At 39.5% G+C, this 21,137-nt stretch overlaps 2 protein-coding genes across 5 annotated transcripts in view; one reads left to right on the plus strand and one right to left on the minus strand.

Moving 5' to 3' along the window:
- The window catches only part of LOC137344377 (F-actin-monooxygenase mical1-like), a 130,208-nt gene that overhangs the window by 86,658 nt on the left and 22,413 nt on the right, over window positions 1–21,137 (minus strand). For all 4 annotated transcript variants that reach the window (XM_068007274.1, XM_068007273.1, XM_068007271.1 and 1 more), the window contains 2 exons: window positions 16,308–16,515; window positions 14,960–15,076 (listed from right to left, as the gene is read on the minus strand). In XM_068007274.1, the coding sequence (XP_067863375.1) occupies window positions 14,960–15,076; window positions 16,308–16,515 (325 nt within the window). The remainder of the gene's footprint in view (window positions 1–14,959; window positions 15,077–16,307; window positions 16,516–21,137) is intronic.
- The window catches only part of rpl10a (ribosomal protein L10a), a 142,407-nt gene that overhangs the window by 54,362 nt on the left and 66,908 nt on the right, over window positions 1–21,137 (plus strand). The window lies entirely within an intron of this gene.

Raw genomic sequence — 21,137 nt, forward strand, 5'->3', positions numbered from 1 at the left:
GTTTATTATCCCCTATCTATGGGTTTATTATCCCCTATCTATGTGTTTATTATCCACTATCTATGGGTTTATTATCCCCTATCTATGTGTTTATTATCCCCTATCTATGTGTTTATTATCCCCTATCTATGGGTTTATTATCCCCTATCTATGGGTTTATTATCCCCTATCTATGTGTTTATTATCCACTATCTATGTGTTTATTATCCTCTATCTATGTGTTTATTATCCCCTATCTATGTGTTTATTATCCCCTATCTATGTGTTTATTATCCCCTATCTATGGGTATATTATCCCCTCTGTATGTGTTTATTATCCCCTATCTATGGGTATATTATCCCCTATCTATGGGTTTATTATCCCCTATCTATGTGTTTATTATCCCCTATCTATGTGTTTATTATCCCCTATCCATGGGTTTATTATCCTCTATGGATGTGTTTATTATCCCCTATCTCTGGGTTTATTATCCTCTATGTATGTGGTTATTATCCCCTATCTATGGGTTTATTATCCACTATCTATGGGTTTATTATCCCCTATCTATGGGTTTATTATCCCCTATCTATGGGTTTATTATTCCCTATCTATGTGTTTATTATCCCCAATCTATGGGTTTATTATCCCCTATCTATGGGTTTATTATCCCCTATCTATGGGTTTATTATCCCCTATCTTTGGGTTTATTATCCCCTATCTATGTGTTTATTATCCCCTATCTATGGGTTTATTATCCCCTATCTATGGGTTTATTATCCCCTATCTATGTGTTTATTATCCACTATCTATGTGTTTATTATCCTCTATCTATGTGTTTATTATCCCCTATCTATGTGTTTATTATCCTCTATCTATGGGTTTATTATGCCCTATCTATGGGTTTATTATCCCCTATCTATGGGTTTATTATCCGTTATCTATGGGTTTATTATCCTCTATCTATGTGTTTATTATCCCCTATCTATGGGTTTATTATCCCCCATCTATGGGTTTATTATCCCCCATCTATGTGTTTATTATCCACTATCTATGTGTTTATTATCCCCTATCTATGTGTTTATTATCCCCTATCTATGCGTTTATTATCCACTATCTATGTGTTTATTATCCTCTATCTATGTGTTTATTATCCCCTATCTATGGGTTTATTATCCCCTATCTATGGGTTTATTATCCCCTATCTATGTGTTTATTATCCACTATCTATGGGTTTATTATCCCCTATCTATGTGTTTATTATCCCCTATCTATGTGTTTATTATCCCCTATCTATGGGTTTATTATCCCCTATCTATGGGTTTATTATCCCCTATCTATGTGTTTATTATCCACTATCTATGTGTTTATTATCCTCTATCTATGTGTTTATTATCCCCTATCTATGTGTTTATTATCCCCTATCTATGTGTTTATTATCCCCTATCTATGGGTATATTATCCCCTCTGTATGTGTTTATTATCCCCTATCTATGGGTATATTATCCCCTATCTATGGGTTTATTATCCCCTATCTATGTGTTTATTATCCCCTATCTATGGGTTTATTATCCCCTATCTATGTGTTTATTATCCCCTATCCATGGGTTTATTATCCTCTATGGATGTGTTTATTATCCCCTATCTCTGGGTTTATTATCCTCTATGTATGTGGTTATTATCCCCTATCTATGGGTTTATTATCCACTATCTATGGGTTTATTATCCCCTATCTATGGGTTTATTATCCCCTATCTATGGGTTTATTATTCCCTATCTATGTGTTTATTATCCCCAATCTATGGGTTTATTATCCCCTATCTATGGGTTTATTATCCCCTATCTATGGGTTTATTATCCCCTATCTTTGGGTTTATTATCCCCCATCTATGGTTTTATTATCCCCTATCTATGGGTTTATTATCCCCTATCTATGGGTTTATTATCCTCTATCTATGTGTTTATTATCCCCTATCTATGGGTTTATTATCCCCTTTGTATGTGTTTATTATCCCTATCTATGGGTTTATTATCCCCTATGTATGTGTTTATTATCCCCTATCTATGGGTTTATTATCCTCTATGTATGTGTTTATTATTCCCTATCTATGGGTTTATTATCCCCTATGTATGTGTTTATTATCCCCGATCTATGTGTTTATTATCCCCTATCTACGGGTTTATTATCCCCTATCTATGGGTTTATTATCCCCTATGTATGTGTTTATTATCCCCAATCTATGGGTTTATTATCCCCTATCTATGGGTTTATTATTCCCTATCTATGGGTTTATTATCCCCTATCTATGGGTTTATTATCCCCTATCTATGGGTTTATTATCCGTTATCTATGTGTTTATTATCCCCTATCTATGGGTTTATTATCCCCAATCTATGGGTTTATTATCCCCTACGTATGTGTTTATTATCCCCTATCTATGGGTTTATTATCCGTTATCTATGTGTTTATTATCCCCTATCTATGTGTTTATTATCCCCTATCTATGGGTTTATTATCCGTTATCTATGTGTTTATTATCCCCTATCTATGGGTTTATTATCCCCTATCTATGGGTTTATTATCCACTATCGATGTGTTTATTATCCTCTATCTATGTGTTTATTATCCCCTATCTATGGATTTATTATCCCCTATCTATGGGTTTATTATCCCCTATCTATGTGTTTATTATCCACTATCTATGTGTTTATTATCCTCTATCTATGGGTTTATTATCCCCTATCTATGGGTTTATTATCCCCTATCTATGGGTTTATTATCCGTTATCTATGGGTTTATTATCCTCTATCTATGTGTTTATTATCCTCTATCTATGGGTATATTATCCCCTATCTATGGGTTTATTATCCCCTATCTATGGGTTTATTATCCGTTATCTATGGGTTTATTATCCTCCATCTATGTGTTTATTATCCCCTATCTATGGGTTTATTATCCCCTATCTATGGGTTTATTATCCCCTATCTATGGGTTTATTATCCCCTATCTATGTGTTAATTATCCACTATCTATGTGTTTATTATCCCCTATCTATGTGTTTATTGTGCCCAAACTATGTGTTTATTATCCACTATCTATGTGTTTATTATCCTCTATCTATGTGTTTATTATCCCCTATCTATGGGTTTATTATCCCCTATCTATGGGTTTATTATCCCCTATCTATGGGTTTATTATCCCCTATCTATGTGTTTATTATCCACTATCTATGTGTTTATTATCCTCTATGTATGTGTTTATTATCCCCTATCTATGGGTTTATTATCCCATATCTATGGGTTTATTATCCCCTATCTATGTGTTTATTATCCACTATCTATGTGTTCATTATCCTCTATCTATGTGTTTATTATCCCCTATCTATGGGTTTATTATCCCCTATCTGTGTGTTTATTATCCCCTATCTATGTGTTTATTATCCTCTATCTATGGGTTTATTATCCCCTATCTATGGGTTTATTATCCCCTATCTATGGGTTTATTATCCGTTATCTATGGGTTTATGATCCTCTATCTATGTGTTTATTATCCCCTATCTATGGGTTTATTATCCCCTATCTATGGGTTTATTATCCCCTATCTGTGGGTTTATTATCCCCCATCTATGTGTTTATTATCCACTATCTATGTTTTTATTATCCCCTATCTATGTGTTTATTATCCCCTATCTATGCGTTTATTATCCACTATCTATGTGTTTATTATCCTCTATCTATGTGTTTATTATCCCCTATCTATGGGTTTATTATCCCCTATCTATGGGTTTATTATCCCCTATCTATGTGTTTATTATCCCCTATCTATGGGTTTATTATCCCCTATCTATGTGTTTATTATCCCCTATCTATGTGTTTATTATCCCCTATCTATGGGTTTATTATCCCCTATCTATGGGTTTATTATCCCCTATCTATGTGTTTATTATCCACTATCTATGTGTTTATTATCCTCTATCTATGTGTTTATTATCCCCTATCTATGTGTTTATTATCCCCTATCTATGTGTTTATTATCCCCTATCTATGTGTTTATTATCCCCTATCTATGGGTTTATTATCCTCTATGTCTGTGTTTATTATCCCCTATCTCTGGGTTTATTATCCTCTATGTATGTGGTTATTATCCCCAATCTATGGGTTTATTATCCACTATCTATGGGTTTATTATCCCCTATCTATGGGTTTATTATCCCCTATCTATGGGTTTATTATTCCCTATCTATGTGTTTATTATCCCCTATCTATGGGTTTATTATCCTCTATCTATGTGTTTATTATCCCCTATCTATGGGTTTATTATCCCCTTTGTATGTGTTTATTATCCCTATCTATGGGTTTATTATCCCCTATGTATGTGTTTATTATCCCCTATCTATGGGTTTATTTTCCTCTATGTATGTGTTTATTATTCCCTATCTGTGGGTTTATTATCCCCTATGTATGTGTTTATTATCCCCTATCTATGTGTTTATTATCCCCTATCTACGGGTTTATTATCCCCTATCTATGGGTTTATTATCCCCTATGTATGTGTTTATTATCCCCAATCTATGGGTTTATTATCCCCTATCTATGGGTTTATTATTCCCTATCTATGGGTTTATTATCCCCTATCTATGGGTTTATTATCCCCTATCTATGGGTTTATTATCCGTTATCTATGTGTTTATTATCCCCTATCTATGGGTTTATTATCCCCAATCTATGGGTTTATTATCCCCTACGTATGTGTTTATTATCCCCTATCTATGGGTTTATTATCCCCTATCTATGGGTTTATTATCCATTATCTATGTGTTTATTATCCCCTATCTATGTGTTTATTATCCCCTATCTATGGGTTTATTATCCGTTATCTATGTGTTTATTATCCCCTATCTAAGGGTTTATTATCCCCTATCTATCGGTTTATTATCCCCTATCTATGGGTTTATTAACCCCTATCTATGGGTTTATTATCCCCTATCTATGGGTTTATTATCCCCTATCTATGGGTTTATTATCCACTATGTATGGGTTTATTATCCCCTATCTATGGGTTTATTATCCTCTATCTATGTGTTTATTATCCCCTATCTATGGGTTTATTATCCCCTATCTAAGGGTTTATTATCCCCTATCTAAGGGTTTATTATCCCCTATCTATGTGTTTATTATCCCCTATCTATGTGTTTATTATCCCCTATCTATGGATTTATTATCCCCTATCTATGGGTTTATTATCCCCTATCTATGGGTTTACTATCCCCTATCTAAGGGTTTATTATCCCCTATCTATCGGTTTATTATCCCCTATCTATGAGTTTATTATCCTCTATGTATGTGTTTATTATCCCCTATCCATGGGTTTATTATCCCATATCTATGGGTTTATTATCCCCTATCTATGTGTTTATTATCCACTATCTATGTGTTTATTATCCTCTATCTATGTGTTTATTATCCCCTATCTATGGGTTTATTATCCCCTATCTATGGGTTTATTATCCCCTATCTATGTGTTTATTATCCACTATCTATGTGTTTATTATCCTCTATCTATGGGTTTATTATCCCCTATCTATGGGTTTATTATCCCCTATCTATGGGTTTATTATCCGTTATCTATGGGTATATTATCCTCTATCTATGTGTTTATTATCCCCTATCTATGGGTTTATTATCCCCTATCTATGGGTTTATTATCCCCTATCTATGGGTTTATTATCCCCCATCTATGGGTTTATTATCCCCCATCGATGTGTTTATTATCCACTATCTATGTGTTTATTATCCCCTATCTATGTGTTTATTATCCCCTATCTATGCGTTTATTATCCACTATCTATGTGTTTATTATCCTCTATCTATGTGTTTATTATCCCCTATCTATGGGTTTATTATCCCCTATCTATGGGTTTATTATCCCCTATCTATGTGTTTATTATCCCCTATCTATGGGTTTATTATCCCCTATCTATGTGTTTATTATCCCCTATCTATGTGTTTATTATCCCCTATCTATGGGTTTATTATCCCCTATCTATGGGTTTATTATCCCCTATCTATGTGTTTATTATCCACTATCTATGTGTTTATTATCCTCTATCTATGTGTTTATTATCCCCTATCTATGTGTTTATTATCCCCTATCTATGTGTTTATTATCCCCTATCTATGGGTATATTATCCCCTATGTATGTGTTTATTATCCCCTGTCTATGGGTATATTATCCCCTATCTATGGGTTTATTATCCCCTATCTATGTGTTTATTATCCCCTATCTATGGGTTTATTATCCCCTATCTATGTGTTTATTATCCCCTATCTATGGGTTTATTATCCTCTATGTATGTGTTTATTATCCCCTATCTCTGGGTTTATTATCCTCTATGTATGTGGTTATTATCCCCTATTTATGGGTTTATTATATACTATCTATGGGTTTATTATCCCCTATCTATGGGTTTATTATCCCCTATCTATGGGTTTATTATTCCCTATCTATGTGTTTATTATCCCCAATCTATGGGTTTATTATCCCCTATCTATGGGTTTATTATCCCCTATCTATGGGTTTATTATCCCCTATCTATGGGTTTATTATCCCCCATCTATGGTTTTATTATCCCCTATCTATGGGTTTATTATCCCCTATCTATGGGTTTATTATCCTCTATCTATGTGTTTATTATCCCCTATCTATGGGTTTATTATCCCCTTTGTATGTGTTTATTATCCCTATCTATGGGTTTATTATCCCCTATGTATGTGTTTATTATCCCCTATCTATGGGTTTATTATCCTCTATGTCTGTGTTTATTATTCCCTATCTATGGGTTTATTATCCCCTATCTATGGGTTTATTATCCGTTATCTATGTGTTTATTATCCGTTATCTATGTGTTTATTATCCCCTATCTATGGGTTTATTATCCCCTACGTTTGTGTTTATTATCCCCTATCTATGGGTTTATTATCCCCTATCTATGGGTTTATTATCCGTTATCTATGTGTTTATTATCCCCTATCTATGTGTTTATTATCCCCTATCTATGGGTTTATTATCCGTTATCTATGTGTTTATTATCCCCTATCTATGGGTTCATTATCCCCTATCTATGGGTTTATTATCCACTATCTATGTGTTTATTATCCCCTATCTATGGGTTTATTATCCCCTATCTATGGGTTTATTATCCCCTCTGTATGAGTTTATTATCCCCTATCTATGGGTTTATTATCCCCTATCTATGTGTTTATTATCCCCTATCGATGGGTTTATTATCCCCTATCTATGGGTTTATTATCCCCTATCTATGGGTTTATTATCCCCTATCTATGGGTTTATTATCCCCTATCTATGTGTTTATTATCCCCTATCTATGGGTTTATTATCCCCTATGTATGGGTTTATTATTCCCTATCTATGGTTTTATTATCCCCTATCTATGGGTTTATTATCCCCTATCTATGTGTTTATTATCCCCTATCTATGTGTTTATTATCCACTATCTATGGGTTTATTATCCTCTATGTATGTGTTTATTATCCCCTATCTATGGGTTTATTATCTCATATCTATGGGTTTATTATCCCCTATCTATGTGTTTATTATCCACTATCGATGTGTTTATTATCCTCTATCTATGTGTTTATTATCCCCTATCTATGGATTTATTATCCCCTATCTATGGGTTTATTATCCCCTATCTATGTGTTTATTATCCACTATCTATGTGTTTATTATCCTCTATCTATGGGTTTATTATCCCCTATCTATGGGTTTATTATCCCCTATCTATGGGTTTATTATCCGTTATCTATGGGTTTATTATCCTCTCTCTATGTGTTTATTATCCTCTATCTATGGGTATATTATCCCCTATCTATGGGTTTATTATCCCCTATCTATGGGTTTATTATCCGTTATCTATGGGTTTATTATCCTCTATCTATGTGTTTATTATCCCCTATCTATGGGTTTATTATCCCCTATCTATGGGTTTATTATCCCCTATCTATGGGTTTATTATCCCCTATCTATGTGTTTATTATCCACTATCTATGTGTTTATTATCCCCTATCTCTGTGTTTATTATGCCCAATCTATGTGTTTATTATCCACTATCTATGTGTTTATTATCCTCTATCTATGTGTTTATTATCCCCTATCTATGGGTTTATTATCCCCTATCTATGGGTTTATTATCCCCTATCTATGTGTTTATTATCCCCCATCCATGGGTTTATTATCCCCTATCTATGTGTTTATTATCCCCTATCTATGGGTTTACTATCCCCTATCTAAGGGTTTATTATCCCCTATCTATCGGTTTATTATCCCCTATCTATGGGTTTACTATCCCCTATCTAAGGGTTTATTATCCCCTATCTATCGGTTTATTATCCCCTATCTATGGGTTTATTATCCCCTATCTATGGGTTTATTATCCCCTATCTATGGGTTTATTATCGCCTATCTATGGGTTGATTATCCCCTATCTAAGGGTTTATTATCCCCTATCTATGGGTTTATTATCCCCTATCTAAGGGTTTATTATCCCCTATCTATCGGTTTATTATCCCCTATCTATGGGTTTATTAACCCCTATCTATGGGTTTATTATCCCCTATCTATGGGTTTATTATCCCCTATCTATGGGTTTATTATCCACTATGTATGGGTTTATTATCCCCTATCTATGTGTTTATTATCCCCTATCTATGGGTTTATTATCCCCTATCTAAGGGTTTATTATCCCCTATCTAAGGGTTTATTATCCCCTATCTATGTGTTTATTATCCCCTATCTATGTGTTTATTATCCCCTATCTATGGATTTATTATCCCCTATCTATGGGTTTATTATCCCCTATCTATGGGTTTACTATCCCCTATCTAAGGGTTTATTATCCCCTATCTATCGGTTTATTATCCCCTATCTATGAGTTTATTATCCTCTATGTATGTGTTTATTATCCCCTATCTATGGGTTTATTATCCCATATCCATGGGTTTATTATCCCCTATCTATGTGTTTATTATCCACTATCTATGTGTTTATTATCCTCTATCTATGTGTTTATTATCCCCTATCTATGGGTTTATTATCCCCTATCTATGGGTTTATTATCCCCTATCTATGTGTTTATTATCCCCTATCTCTGTGTTTATTATCCTCTATCTATGGGTTTATTATCCCCTATCTATGGGTTTATTATCCCCGATCTATGGGTTTATTATCCGTTATCTATGGGTTTATTATCCTCTATCTATGTGTTTATTATCCCCTATCTATGGGTTTATTATCCCCTATCTATGGGTTTATTATCCCCTATCTATGGGTTTATTATCCCCCATCTATGTGTTTATTATCCACTATCTATGTGTTTATTATCCCCTATCTATGTGTTTATTATCCCCTATCTATGCGTTTCTTATCCACTATCTATGTGTTTATTATCCTCTGTCTATGTGTTTATTATCCCCTATCGATGGGTTTATTATCCCCTATCTATGGGTTTATTATCCCCTATCTATGTGTTTATTATCCCCTATCTATGGGTTTATTATCCCCTATCTATGTGTTTATTATCCCCTATCTATGTGTTTATTATCCCCTATCTATGGGTTTATTATCCCCTATCTATGTGTTTATTATCCACTATCTATGTGTTTATTATCCTCTATCTATGTGTTTATTATCCCCTATCTATGTGTTTATTATCCCCTATCTATGTGTTTATTATCCCCTATCTATGTGTTTATTATCCCCTATCTATGGGTTCATTATCCTCTATGTATGTGTTTATTATCCCCTATCTCTGGGTTTATTATCCTCTATGTATGTGGTTATTATCCCCTATCTATGGGTTTATTATCCACTATCTATGGGTTTATTATCCCCTATCTATGGGTTTATTATCCCCTATCTATGGGTTTATTATTCCCTATCTATGTGTTTATTATCCCCAATCTATGGGTTTATTATCCCCTATCTATGGGTTTATTATCCCCTATCTATGGGTTTATTATCCCCTATCTATGGGTTTATTATCCCCCATCTATGGTTTTATTATCCCCTATCTATGGGTTTATTATCCCCTATCTATGGGTTTATTATCCCCTATGTATGTGTTTGTTATCCCCTATCTATGGGTTTATTATCCTCTATGTATGTGTTTATTATTCCCTATCTATGGGTTTATTATCCCCTATGTATGTGTTTATTATCCCCTATCTATGTGTTTATTATCCCCTATCTACGGGTTTATTATCCCCTATCTATGGGTTTATTATCCCCTATGTATGTGTTTATTATCCCCAATCTATGGGTTTATTATCCCCTATCTATGGGTTTATTATTCCCTATCTATGGGTTTATTATCCCCTATCTATGGGTTTATTATCCCCTATCTATGGGTTTATTATCCGTTATCTATGTGTTTATTATCCCCTATCTATGGGTTTATTATCCCCAATCTATGGGTTTATTATCCCCTACGTATGTGTTTATTATCCCCTATCTATGGGTTTATTATCCCCTATCTATGGGTTTATTATCCGTTATCTATGTGTTTATTATCCCCTATCTATGTGTTTATTATCCCCTATCTATGGGTTTATTATCCGTTATCTATGTGTTTATTATCCCCTATCTATGGGTTTATTATCCCCTATCTATGGGTTTATTATCCACTATCTATGTGTTTATTATCCCCTATCTATGGGTTTATTATCCCCTATCTATGGGTTTATTATCCCCTCTGTATGAGTTTATTATCCCCTATCTATGGGTTTATTATCCCCTATCTATGTGTTTATTATCCCCTATCTATGGGTTTATTATCCCCTATCTATGGGTTTATTATCCCCTATCTATGGGTTTATTATCCCCTATCTATGGGTTTATTATCCCCTATCTATGTGTTTATTATCCCCTATCTATGGGTTTATTATCCCCTATGTATGGGTTTATTATTCCCTATCTATGGTTTTATTATCCCCTATCTATGGGTTTATTATCCCCTATCTATGGGTTTATTATCCGTTATCTATGTGTTTATTATCCCCTATCTATGGGTTTATTATTCCCGATCTATGGGTTTATTATCCCCTATCTATGGGTTTATTATCCGTTATCTATGTGTTTGTTATCCGCTATCTCTAGGTTTATTATTCCCGATCTATGGGTTTGTTATCCCCTATCTATGGGTTTATTATCCCCTATCGAAGGGTTTATTATCCCCTATCTATGGGTTTATTATCCCCTATCTATGGGTTTATTATCCCCTATCTAAGGGTTTATTATCCCCTATCTATGTGTTTATTATCCCCTATCTATGGGTTTATTATCCCCTATCTAAGGGTTTATTATCCCCTATCTATGGGTTTATTATCCCCTATCTATGGATTTATTATCCCCTATCTATGGGTTTATTATCCGTTATCTATGGGTTTATTATCCTCTATCTATGTGTTTATTATCCCCTATCTCTGTGTTTATTATCCCTTATCGATGGGTTTATTATCCCCTATCTATGGGTTTATTATCCCCTATCTATGGGTTTATTATCCCCTATCTATGGGTTTATTATCCTCTATGTATGTGTTCATTATCCCCTATCTATGGGTTTATTATCCTTTATCTATGGGTTTATTATCCCCTATCTCTGTGTTTATTATCCTCTATCTATGTGTTTATTATCCCCTATCTATGGGTTTATTATCCCCTATCTATGTGTTTATTATCCTCTATGTATGTGTTTATTATCCCCTATCTATGGGTTTATTATCCCCTATCTATGGGTTTATTATCTCCTATCTGTGGGTTTGTTATCCCCTATCTGTGGGTTTATTATCTCCTATCTATGGGTTTATTATCCCCTATCTATGGGTTTATTATCCGTTATCTATGGGTTTATTATCCTCTATCTATGTGTTTATTATCCCCTATCTCTGTGTTTATTATCCCTTATCGATGGGTTTATTATCCCCTATCTATGGGTTTATTATCCCCTATCTATGGGTTTATTATCTCCTATCTATGGGTTTATTATCCCTTATCTTTGGGTTTATTATCCCCTATCTATGGGTTTATTATCCCCTATCTATGGGTTTATTATCCCCTATCTATGTGTTTATTATCCTCTATGTATGTGTTTATTATCCCCTATCTATGGGTTTATTATCTCCTATCTATGGGTTTATTATCTCCTATCTATGGGTTTATTATCCCCTATCTATGGGTTTGTTATCCCCTATCTGTGCGTTTATTATCCCTTATCTATGGGTTTATTATCCGTTATCTATGGGTTTATTATCCCCTATCTATGGGTTTATTATCCCCTATCTATGGGTTTATTATCCCCTATCTGTGTGTTTATTATCTCCTATCTATGGGTTTATTATCCCCTATCTATGGGTTTATTATCCGTTATCTATGGGTTTATTATCCGTTATCTATGGGTTTATTATCTCCTATCTATGGGTTTATTATCCCCTATCTATGGGTTTATTATCCCCTATCTATGGGTTTATTATCCCCTATCTATGGGTTTATTATCTCCTATCTATGGGTTTATTATCCCCTATCCACGGGTTTATTATCTCCTATCTATGGGTTTATTTTCCCCTATCTATGGGTTTATTATCCTCTATCTATGTGTTTATTATCCCTTATCTGTGGGTTTATTATCTCCTATCTATGGGTTTATTATCCCCTATCTATGGGTTTATTATCTCCTATCTATGGGTTTATTATCCCCTATCTATGGGTTTGTTATCCCCTATCTATGTGTTTATTATCCCTTATCTATGGGTTTATTATCCGTTATCTATGGGTTTATTATCCCCTGTCTATGGGTTTATTATCCCCTATCTATGGGTTTATTATCCCCTATCTGTGTGTTTATTATCCCCTATCTATGGGTTTATTATCCCCTATCTGTGGGTTTATTATCCGTTATCTATGGGTTTATTATCCCCTATGTATGGGTTTATTATCCCCTATCTATGGGTTTATTATCCCCTATCTATGGGTTTATTATCCCCTATCTATGGGTTTATTATCCCCTATCTATGGGTTTATTATCCCCTATGTATGTGTTTATTATCCCCTATCTATGGATTTATTATCCGTTATCTATGGGTTTATTATCCCCTATGTATGGGTTTATTATCCCCTATCTATGGGTTTATTATTCGTTATCTGTGGGTTTATTATCCTCTATCTATGTGTTTATTATCCCCTATCTATGGGTTTATTATCCCCTATCTATGGGTTTATTATCCCCTATCTATGGGTTTATTATCCTCTATGTATGGGTTTATTATCCCCTATCTCTGTGTTTATTATCCCCTATCTATGGGTTTATTATCCTCTATGTATGTGTTTATTATCCTCTATGTATGTGTTTATTATCCCCTATCTCTGTGTTTATTATCCCCTATCTATGCGTTTATTATCCCCTATCTATGTGTTTATTATCCCCTATCTATGTGTTTATTATCTCCTATCTATGTGTTTATTATCCTCTATCTATGGGTTTATTATCCTCTCTGTATGGGTTTATTATAGAATCATAGAATCATAGAAGTTACAACATGGAAACAGGCCCTTCGGCCCAACATGTCCATGTCGCCCAGTTTACACCACTAAGCTAGTCCCAATTGCCTGCACTTGGCCCATATCCCTCTATACCCATCTTACCCATGTAACTGTCCAAATGCTTTTTAAAAGACAAAATTGTACCTGCCTCTGGCAGCTCGTTCCAGACACTCACCACCCTTTGAGTGAAAAAATTGCCCCTCTGGACCCTTTTGTATCTCTCCCCTCTCACCTTAAATCTATGCCCCCTCGTTATAGACTCCCCTACCTTTGGGAAAAGATTTTGACTATCGACCTTATCTATGCCCCTCATTATTTTATAGACTTCTATAAGATCACCCCTTAACCTCCTACTCTCCAGGGAAAAAAGTCCCAGTCTGTCTAACCTCTCCCTATAAGTCAAACCATCAAGTCCCGGTAGCATCCTAGTAAATCTTTTCTGCACTCTTTCTAGTTTAATAATATCCTTTCTATAATAGGGTGACCAGAACTGTACACAGTACTCCAAGTGTGGCCTCACCAATGCCCTGTACAACTTCAACAATACATCCCAACTCCTGCATTCAATGTTCTGACCAATGAAACCAAGCATGCCGAATGCCTTCTTCACCACCCTATCCACCTGTGACTCCACTTTCAAGGATCTATGAACCTGTACTCCTAGATCTCTTTGTTCTATAACTCTCCCCAACGCCCTACCATTAACGGAGTAGGTCCTGGCCCGATTCGATCTCCCAAAATGCATCACCTCACATTTATCTAAACTTACTAACCATGCCTCCTAAATTCTCATCCAAATCATTAATATAAATAACAAATAACAGCGGACCCAGCACCGATCCCTATCTATGAGTTTATTATCCACTATGTATGTGTTTATTATCCCCGTGTATGTGTTTATTATCCCCGTGTATGTGTTTATTATCGCCTATGTATGGTTTTATTCCCCTCTTTGTATGGGTTTATTTCCCCCTATCTCTGGGTTTATTATCACCCATCTATGGGTTTATTCCCCTCTATGTATGGGTTTATCATCCCCTATGTCTGGGTTTATTCCCCTCTATGTATGGGTTTATCATCCCCTATATCTGGGTTTATTCCCCTCTATGTATGGGTTTATTATCCCCTATGTCTCGGTTTATTCCCCTCTATGTTTGGGTTTATTATCCCCTATGTATGGGTTATTCTACCCATGCAAGTGTTTTTCCCACAGTTATTCTCCACATATGAAGAAGCTCACTGCCAAGGTGTAGCATCTTGGAGTGATTCTACCCACCTCAACCCCTCAGGACACAATCTTGCATCACCTCAGGTGTGGAGTAACCAAGTTAAGTTCACTGTATGGGATCATTTGATGTCAGGACCTTACCTTTCTCCTTCTGGTCCTTCGGAGGCTCTCTGAATCCTTTATATTCTACATTTACATGGACTTCGACACCCAGGATGAGGGCCACCTTCAGCAGAATTAGCTGCAGTTGCCGGATGCCTGTAGTGACAGAATAAGGAACAGAAAACCGGATACACGAATGAGCAACCACCACATCAATCGGAATCAATCAGCAATTCAGAAGATATGTTAATCATAGATTCATAAGCACAGAAGAAGGTCATTCAGCCCATCATGCCTGTACCAGCTCTTTGAAAGAGCTAGCCAATTAATCCCACTCCCCTGCTCTTTCCCCATAGTCCTGGAAATGTCTCCTTTTCAAGTGTATTTATCCAATTCCCTTTTGAAAGTTATTATTGAATCTGCCTCCATCACCTTTTCAGGTAACACATTCCAGATCATAACAATTCTCTGCATAAAAAAATGTCTCCTCATCTCCTCCCTAGTTCTTTTGCCAATTATTTTAACTCTGTGTCCTCTGGTTATCGACCCTCCTGCCAGTGGAAACAGTTTCCCCTTATTTACTCGATCAAAACCCTTCATGCCTGTTAATGGCTGTCGCTCCCTCCAGGATGAATGTGACTTTTTCCCAATTCTACAGGAACCCAATATTACAGGAAAAAAATATCTGTGCAAAGTGTAACACACACTGACTCAAACTCATGCAAATTCACACACACACTCACATTCGCATACACACACATATTCACATACAAACACTTGCACACAGACACACACTCATTCAAACACACACTCGTGCACACACTCACACATCAGTGGTAACATTCTTGCCTCGGAATCAGAAGGTCATGGGTTCAACTCCCAATCCAGAGACTTGAGCACATAATCTAGGCTAACACTCCCAGTGGAGTACTGAGGGAGTGCTGCACTGTCTGAGGTGCCGTCTTTCAGCTGAGGTGTTAAACCAATTCCCCGTCTGCCCTCCCAGACGGATGTAAAATATCCCATGACACTATTCAAAGGAGAGCAGGGAAGTTCTCCCCGGTGTCCTGGCCAATATTTATCCCTAAACCAACATTACTAAAACAGATTATCTGGTCATTTATCTCAATGCTGTTTGTGGGACCTTGCTGTGCACAAATTGAATGCTATTTCCCTACATTACAACAGTGACTACACTTTAAAAAACAATTCACGGGCTGTAAAGCACTTTGGGATGTCCTGAGGTCATGAAAGGCACTATATAAATGCAAGATCTTTCCTTTCCTTTTTCAATTCACACAAACACACGCATTTGCACACATACACACACACACACACACACACACACTTATATAGTCTCACTTGTAAACTGTCTCCGTGAACTTACTGATATGATCAAGTGAACCAGAACAGAACTTTCCATAAAATTTCTTGGCTCCAAGGGCTCGCAGGTCATGGATGGTGAATGGCCACAGGTGGAGAACATTGTTCCGAGAGAAACTATCTCTCTTCTCCACAACAAGGACTCTGGCTCCAAGAAACACAAGCTCAATGGCAGCTCGGAGACCACAGGGACCAGCTCCTAGAACCAAACACTGCAACAGCAACAATTAGACAGTCTAAAATCCAGTGAAAGACCAAAGGCCTAAAAGGAGTCATGTATGAAGCAACAAAAAATACTGAACAGAGGAAATTGTCTTAAAAATATCACTACAGATAGTGACCAGCGGATCTTCCCCCCAGTAAATTACCTAATCAGCGATGCGTTCTGTCCCGACATACAAATATTGTGATATCACACAATAAGGGGTAGATTTTCAACTTGTTGCTCTGCACATAAAACTGGCTTTAGAGACAGGCCATTATAGAAACCGCACGATTTTCATTTCCACTGTCAGCCTAGATTATGTGCTCACGTCTCTGAGGTGGGACTTGAACAATTAGAAATGAAAATCGGGCGGTTTCTATAACGACCGGTTTCTATATCAGGTTGTTTCTATAAAGATCATCTTCCATAACGGGCGGTTTCTATAACGATTGGTTTCTATAACGACCTGTTTCTATAACGACCGGTCTCTATCAGGCGGTTTCTATAATGACCGGCTTCTATATCAGGTGGTTTCTATAACGACCGGCTTCTATATCAGGTGGTTTCTATAACGATCGGCTTCTATAACGGACGGTTTCTATAACGATCGGTTTCTATAACGGGCAATTTCCATAACGGGCAGCCGATCCACAGCCGTCAATTTTACACTCTGGCAGCAAGTCTAAAATCTTCACCCCACTCCCCTTTTAAGTGTTTTATCACCTCCTCTCTCCCACCCACACCCATTATAGAAACAGTGAGCGAAACTGAATAACATGGGCCACCGAGCACTGGAACATGAGCTGCCTCTGTAACACAATCGGAAGAATGTGTGCACGGGATTCCATCGTTTCACAGAGGCAAGGTCACAGCTAGACAAGATTAGCAGAAGTGTGTCTGCTGCTGCAGCTAGACAGAGTGGGCGAACTGCTCACTGTGCAAATTGCTGGCGCAGGATTGGAATGATAATCTGTAGGAGGACAGTTCAAGGTAATTCAATGAGGACTCCAGAAGCATTTCCGCACTCGTAGTTGTCATTGTGACATGAATTGTAATGACACATGACATTGGCCTCGCCCATTCAACCTGACCTGATCCGACCCAACGTGACTGCACCCAACCCTACCCAACCCAACGTGACTGCACACAACCCTATCCAACCCAACGTGACTGCACCCAACCCTATCCAACCCAACATGACTGCACCAACCTTACCCAACCCAACGTGACTGCACCCAACCCTATCCAACCCAACATGACTGCACCAACCTTACCCAACCCAACGTGACTGCACCCAACCCTATCCAACCCAACGTGACTGCACACAACCCTATCCAACCCAACGTGACTGCACCCAACCCTATCCAACCCAACATGACTGCACCAACCTTACCCAACCCAACGTGACTGCACCCAACCCTATCCAACCCAACGTGACTGCACCCAACCCTATCCAACCCAACGTGACTGCACACAACCCTATCCAACCCAACGTGACTGCACCCAACCCTATCCAACCCAACGTGACTGCACCCAACCCTATCCAACCCAATGTGACTGCACCCAACCCTATCCAACCCAATGTGACTGCACCCAACCCTATCCAACCCAATGTGACTGCACCCAACCCTATCCAACCCAACGTGACTGCACCAACCTTACCCAACCCAACATGACTGCACCAACCTTACCCAACCCAACGTGACTGCACACAACCCTATCCAACCCAATGTGACTGCACCCAACCCTACCCAACCCAATGTGACTGCACCCAACCCTACCCAACCCAACGTGACTGCACCCAACCCTATCCAACCCAATGTGACTGCACCCAACCCTATCCAACCCAACGTGACTGCACCCAACCCTATCCAACCCAATGTGACTGCACCCAACCCTACCCAACCCAATGTGACTGCACCCAACCCTACCCAACCCAACGTGACTGCACCCAACCCTATCCAACCCAACGTGACTGCACCCAACCCTATCCGACCCAACGTGACTGCACCCAACCCTACCCAACCCAACGTGACTGCACCCAACCCTATCCGACCCAACGTGACTGCACCCAACCCTATCCGACCCAACGTGACTGCACCCAACCCTACCCGACCCAACGTGACTGCACCCAACCCTACCCAACCCAACGTGACTGCACCCAACCCTATCCGACCCAACGTGACTGCACCCAACCTTACCCAACCCAACGTGACTGCACCCAACCTTACCCAACCCAACGTGACTGCACCCAACCCTACCCAACCCAACGTGACTGCACCCAACCCTACCCAACCCAACGTGACTGCACCCAACCCTATCCGACCCAACGTGACTGCACCCAACCTTACCCAACCCAACGTGATTGCACCCAACCTTACCCAACCCAACGTGACTGCACCCAACCCTATCCGACCCAACGTGACTGCACCCAACCTTACCCAACCCAACGTGACTGCACCCAACCCTATCCAACCCAACGTGACTGCACCCAACCCTATCCAACCCAACGTGACTGCACCCAACCCTATCCAACCCAACGTGACTGCACCCAACCCTATCCAACCCAACATGACTGCACCAACCTTACCCAACCCAACGTGACTGCACCCAACCCTATCCAACCCAACGTGACTGCACCCAACCCTATCCAACCCAACGTGACTGCACCAACCTTACCCAACCCAACGTGACTGCACCCAACCCTATCCAACCCAACGTGACTGCACCCAACCCTATCCAACCCAACGTGACTGCACCCAACCCTATCCAACCCAACGTGACTGCACACAACCCTATCCAACCCAACGTGACTGCACCCAACCCTATCCAACCCAACGTGACTGCACACAACCCTATCCAACCCAACGTGACTGCACCAACCTTACCCAACCCAACGTGACTGCACCCAACCCTATCCAACCCAATGTGACTGCACCCAACCCTATCCAACCCAATGTGACTGCACCCAACCCTATCCAACCCAATGTGACTGCACCCAACCCTATCCAACCCAACGTGACTGCACCAACCTTACCCAACCCAACATGACTGCACCAACCTTACCCAACCCAACGTGACTGCACACAACCCTATCCAACCCAATGTGACTGCACCCAACCCTACCCAACCCAATGTGACTGCACCCAACCCTACCCAACCCAACGTGACTGCACCCAACCCTATCCAACCCAACGTGACTGCACCCAACCCTATCCGACCCAACGTGACTGCACCCAACCCTACCCAACCCAACGTGACTGCACCCAACCCTATCCGACCCAACGTGACTGCACCCAACCCTATCCGACCCAACGTGACTGCACCCAACCCTACCCAACCCAACGTGACTGCACCCAACCCTATCCGACCCAACGTGACTGCACCCAACCCTACCCAACCCAACGTGACTGCACCCAACCCTACCCAACCCAACGTGACTGCACCCAACCCTATCCGACCCAACGTGACTGCACCCAACCTTACCCAACCCAACGTGACTGCACCCAACCTTACCCAACCCAACGTGACTGCACCCAACCCTACCCAACCCAACGTGACTGCACCCAACCCTACCCAACCCAACGTGACTGCACCCAACCCTATCCGACCCAACGTGACTGCACCCAACCTTACCCAACCCAACGTGATTGCACCCAACCTTACCCAACCCAACGTGACTGCACCCAACCCTATCCGACCCAACGTGACTGCACCCAACCTTACCCAACCCAACGTGACTGCACCCAACCCTATCCAACCCAACGTGACTGCACCCAACCCTATCCAACCCAACGTGACTGCACCCAACCCTATCCAACCCAACGTGACTGCACCCAACCCTATCCAACCCAACATGACTGCACCAACCTTACCCAACCCAACGTGACTGCACCCAACCCTATCCAACCCAACGTGACTGCACCCAACCCTATCCAACCCAACGTGACTGCACCAACCTTACCCAACCCAACGTGACTGCACCCAACCCTATCCAACCCAACGTGACTGCACCCAACCCTATCCAACCCAACGTGACTGCACCCAACCCTATCCAACCCAACGTGACTGCACACAACCCTATCCAACCCAATGTGACTGCACCCAACCCTATCCAACCCAACGTGACTGCACACAACCCTATCCAACCCAACGTGACTGCACCAACCTTACCCAACCCAACGTGACTGCACCCAACCCTATCCAACCCAATGTGACTGCACCCAACCCTATCCAACCCAATGTGACTGCACCCAACCCTATCCAACCCAATGTGACTGCACCCAACCCTATCCAACCCAACGTGACTGCACCAACCTTACCCAACCCAACATGACTGCACCAACCTTACCCAACCCAACGTGACTGCACACAACCCTATCCAACCCAATGTGACTGCACCCAACCCTACCCAACCCAATGTGACTGCACCCAACCCTACCCAACCCAACGTGACTGCACCCAACCCTATCCAACCCAACGTGACTGCACCCAACCCTATCCGACCCAACGTGACTGCACCCAACCCTACCCAACCCAACGTGACTGCACCCAACCCTATCCGACCCAACGTGACTGCACCCAACCCTATCCGACCCAACGTGACTGCACCCAACCCTACCCAACCCA

Source organism: Heptranchias perlo, chromosome 27 (assembly GCF_035084215.1).
Source record: "Heptranchias perlo isolate sHepPer1 chromosome 27, sHepPer1.hap1, whole genome shotgun sequence".
Classification (NCBI taxonomy): Eukaryota; Metazoa; Chordata; class Chondrichthyes; order Hexanchiformes; family Hexanchidae; genus Heptranchias; species Heptranchias perlo.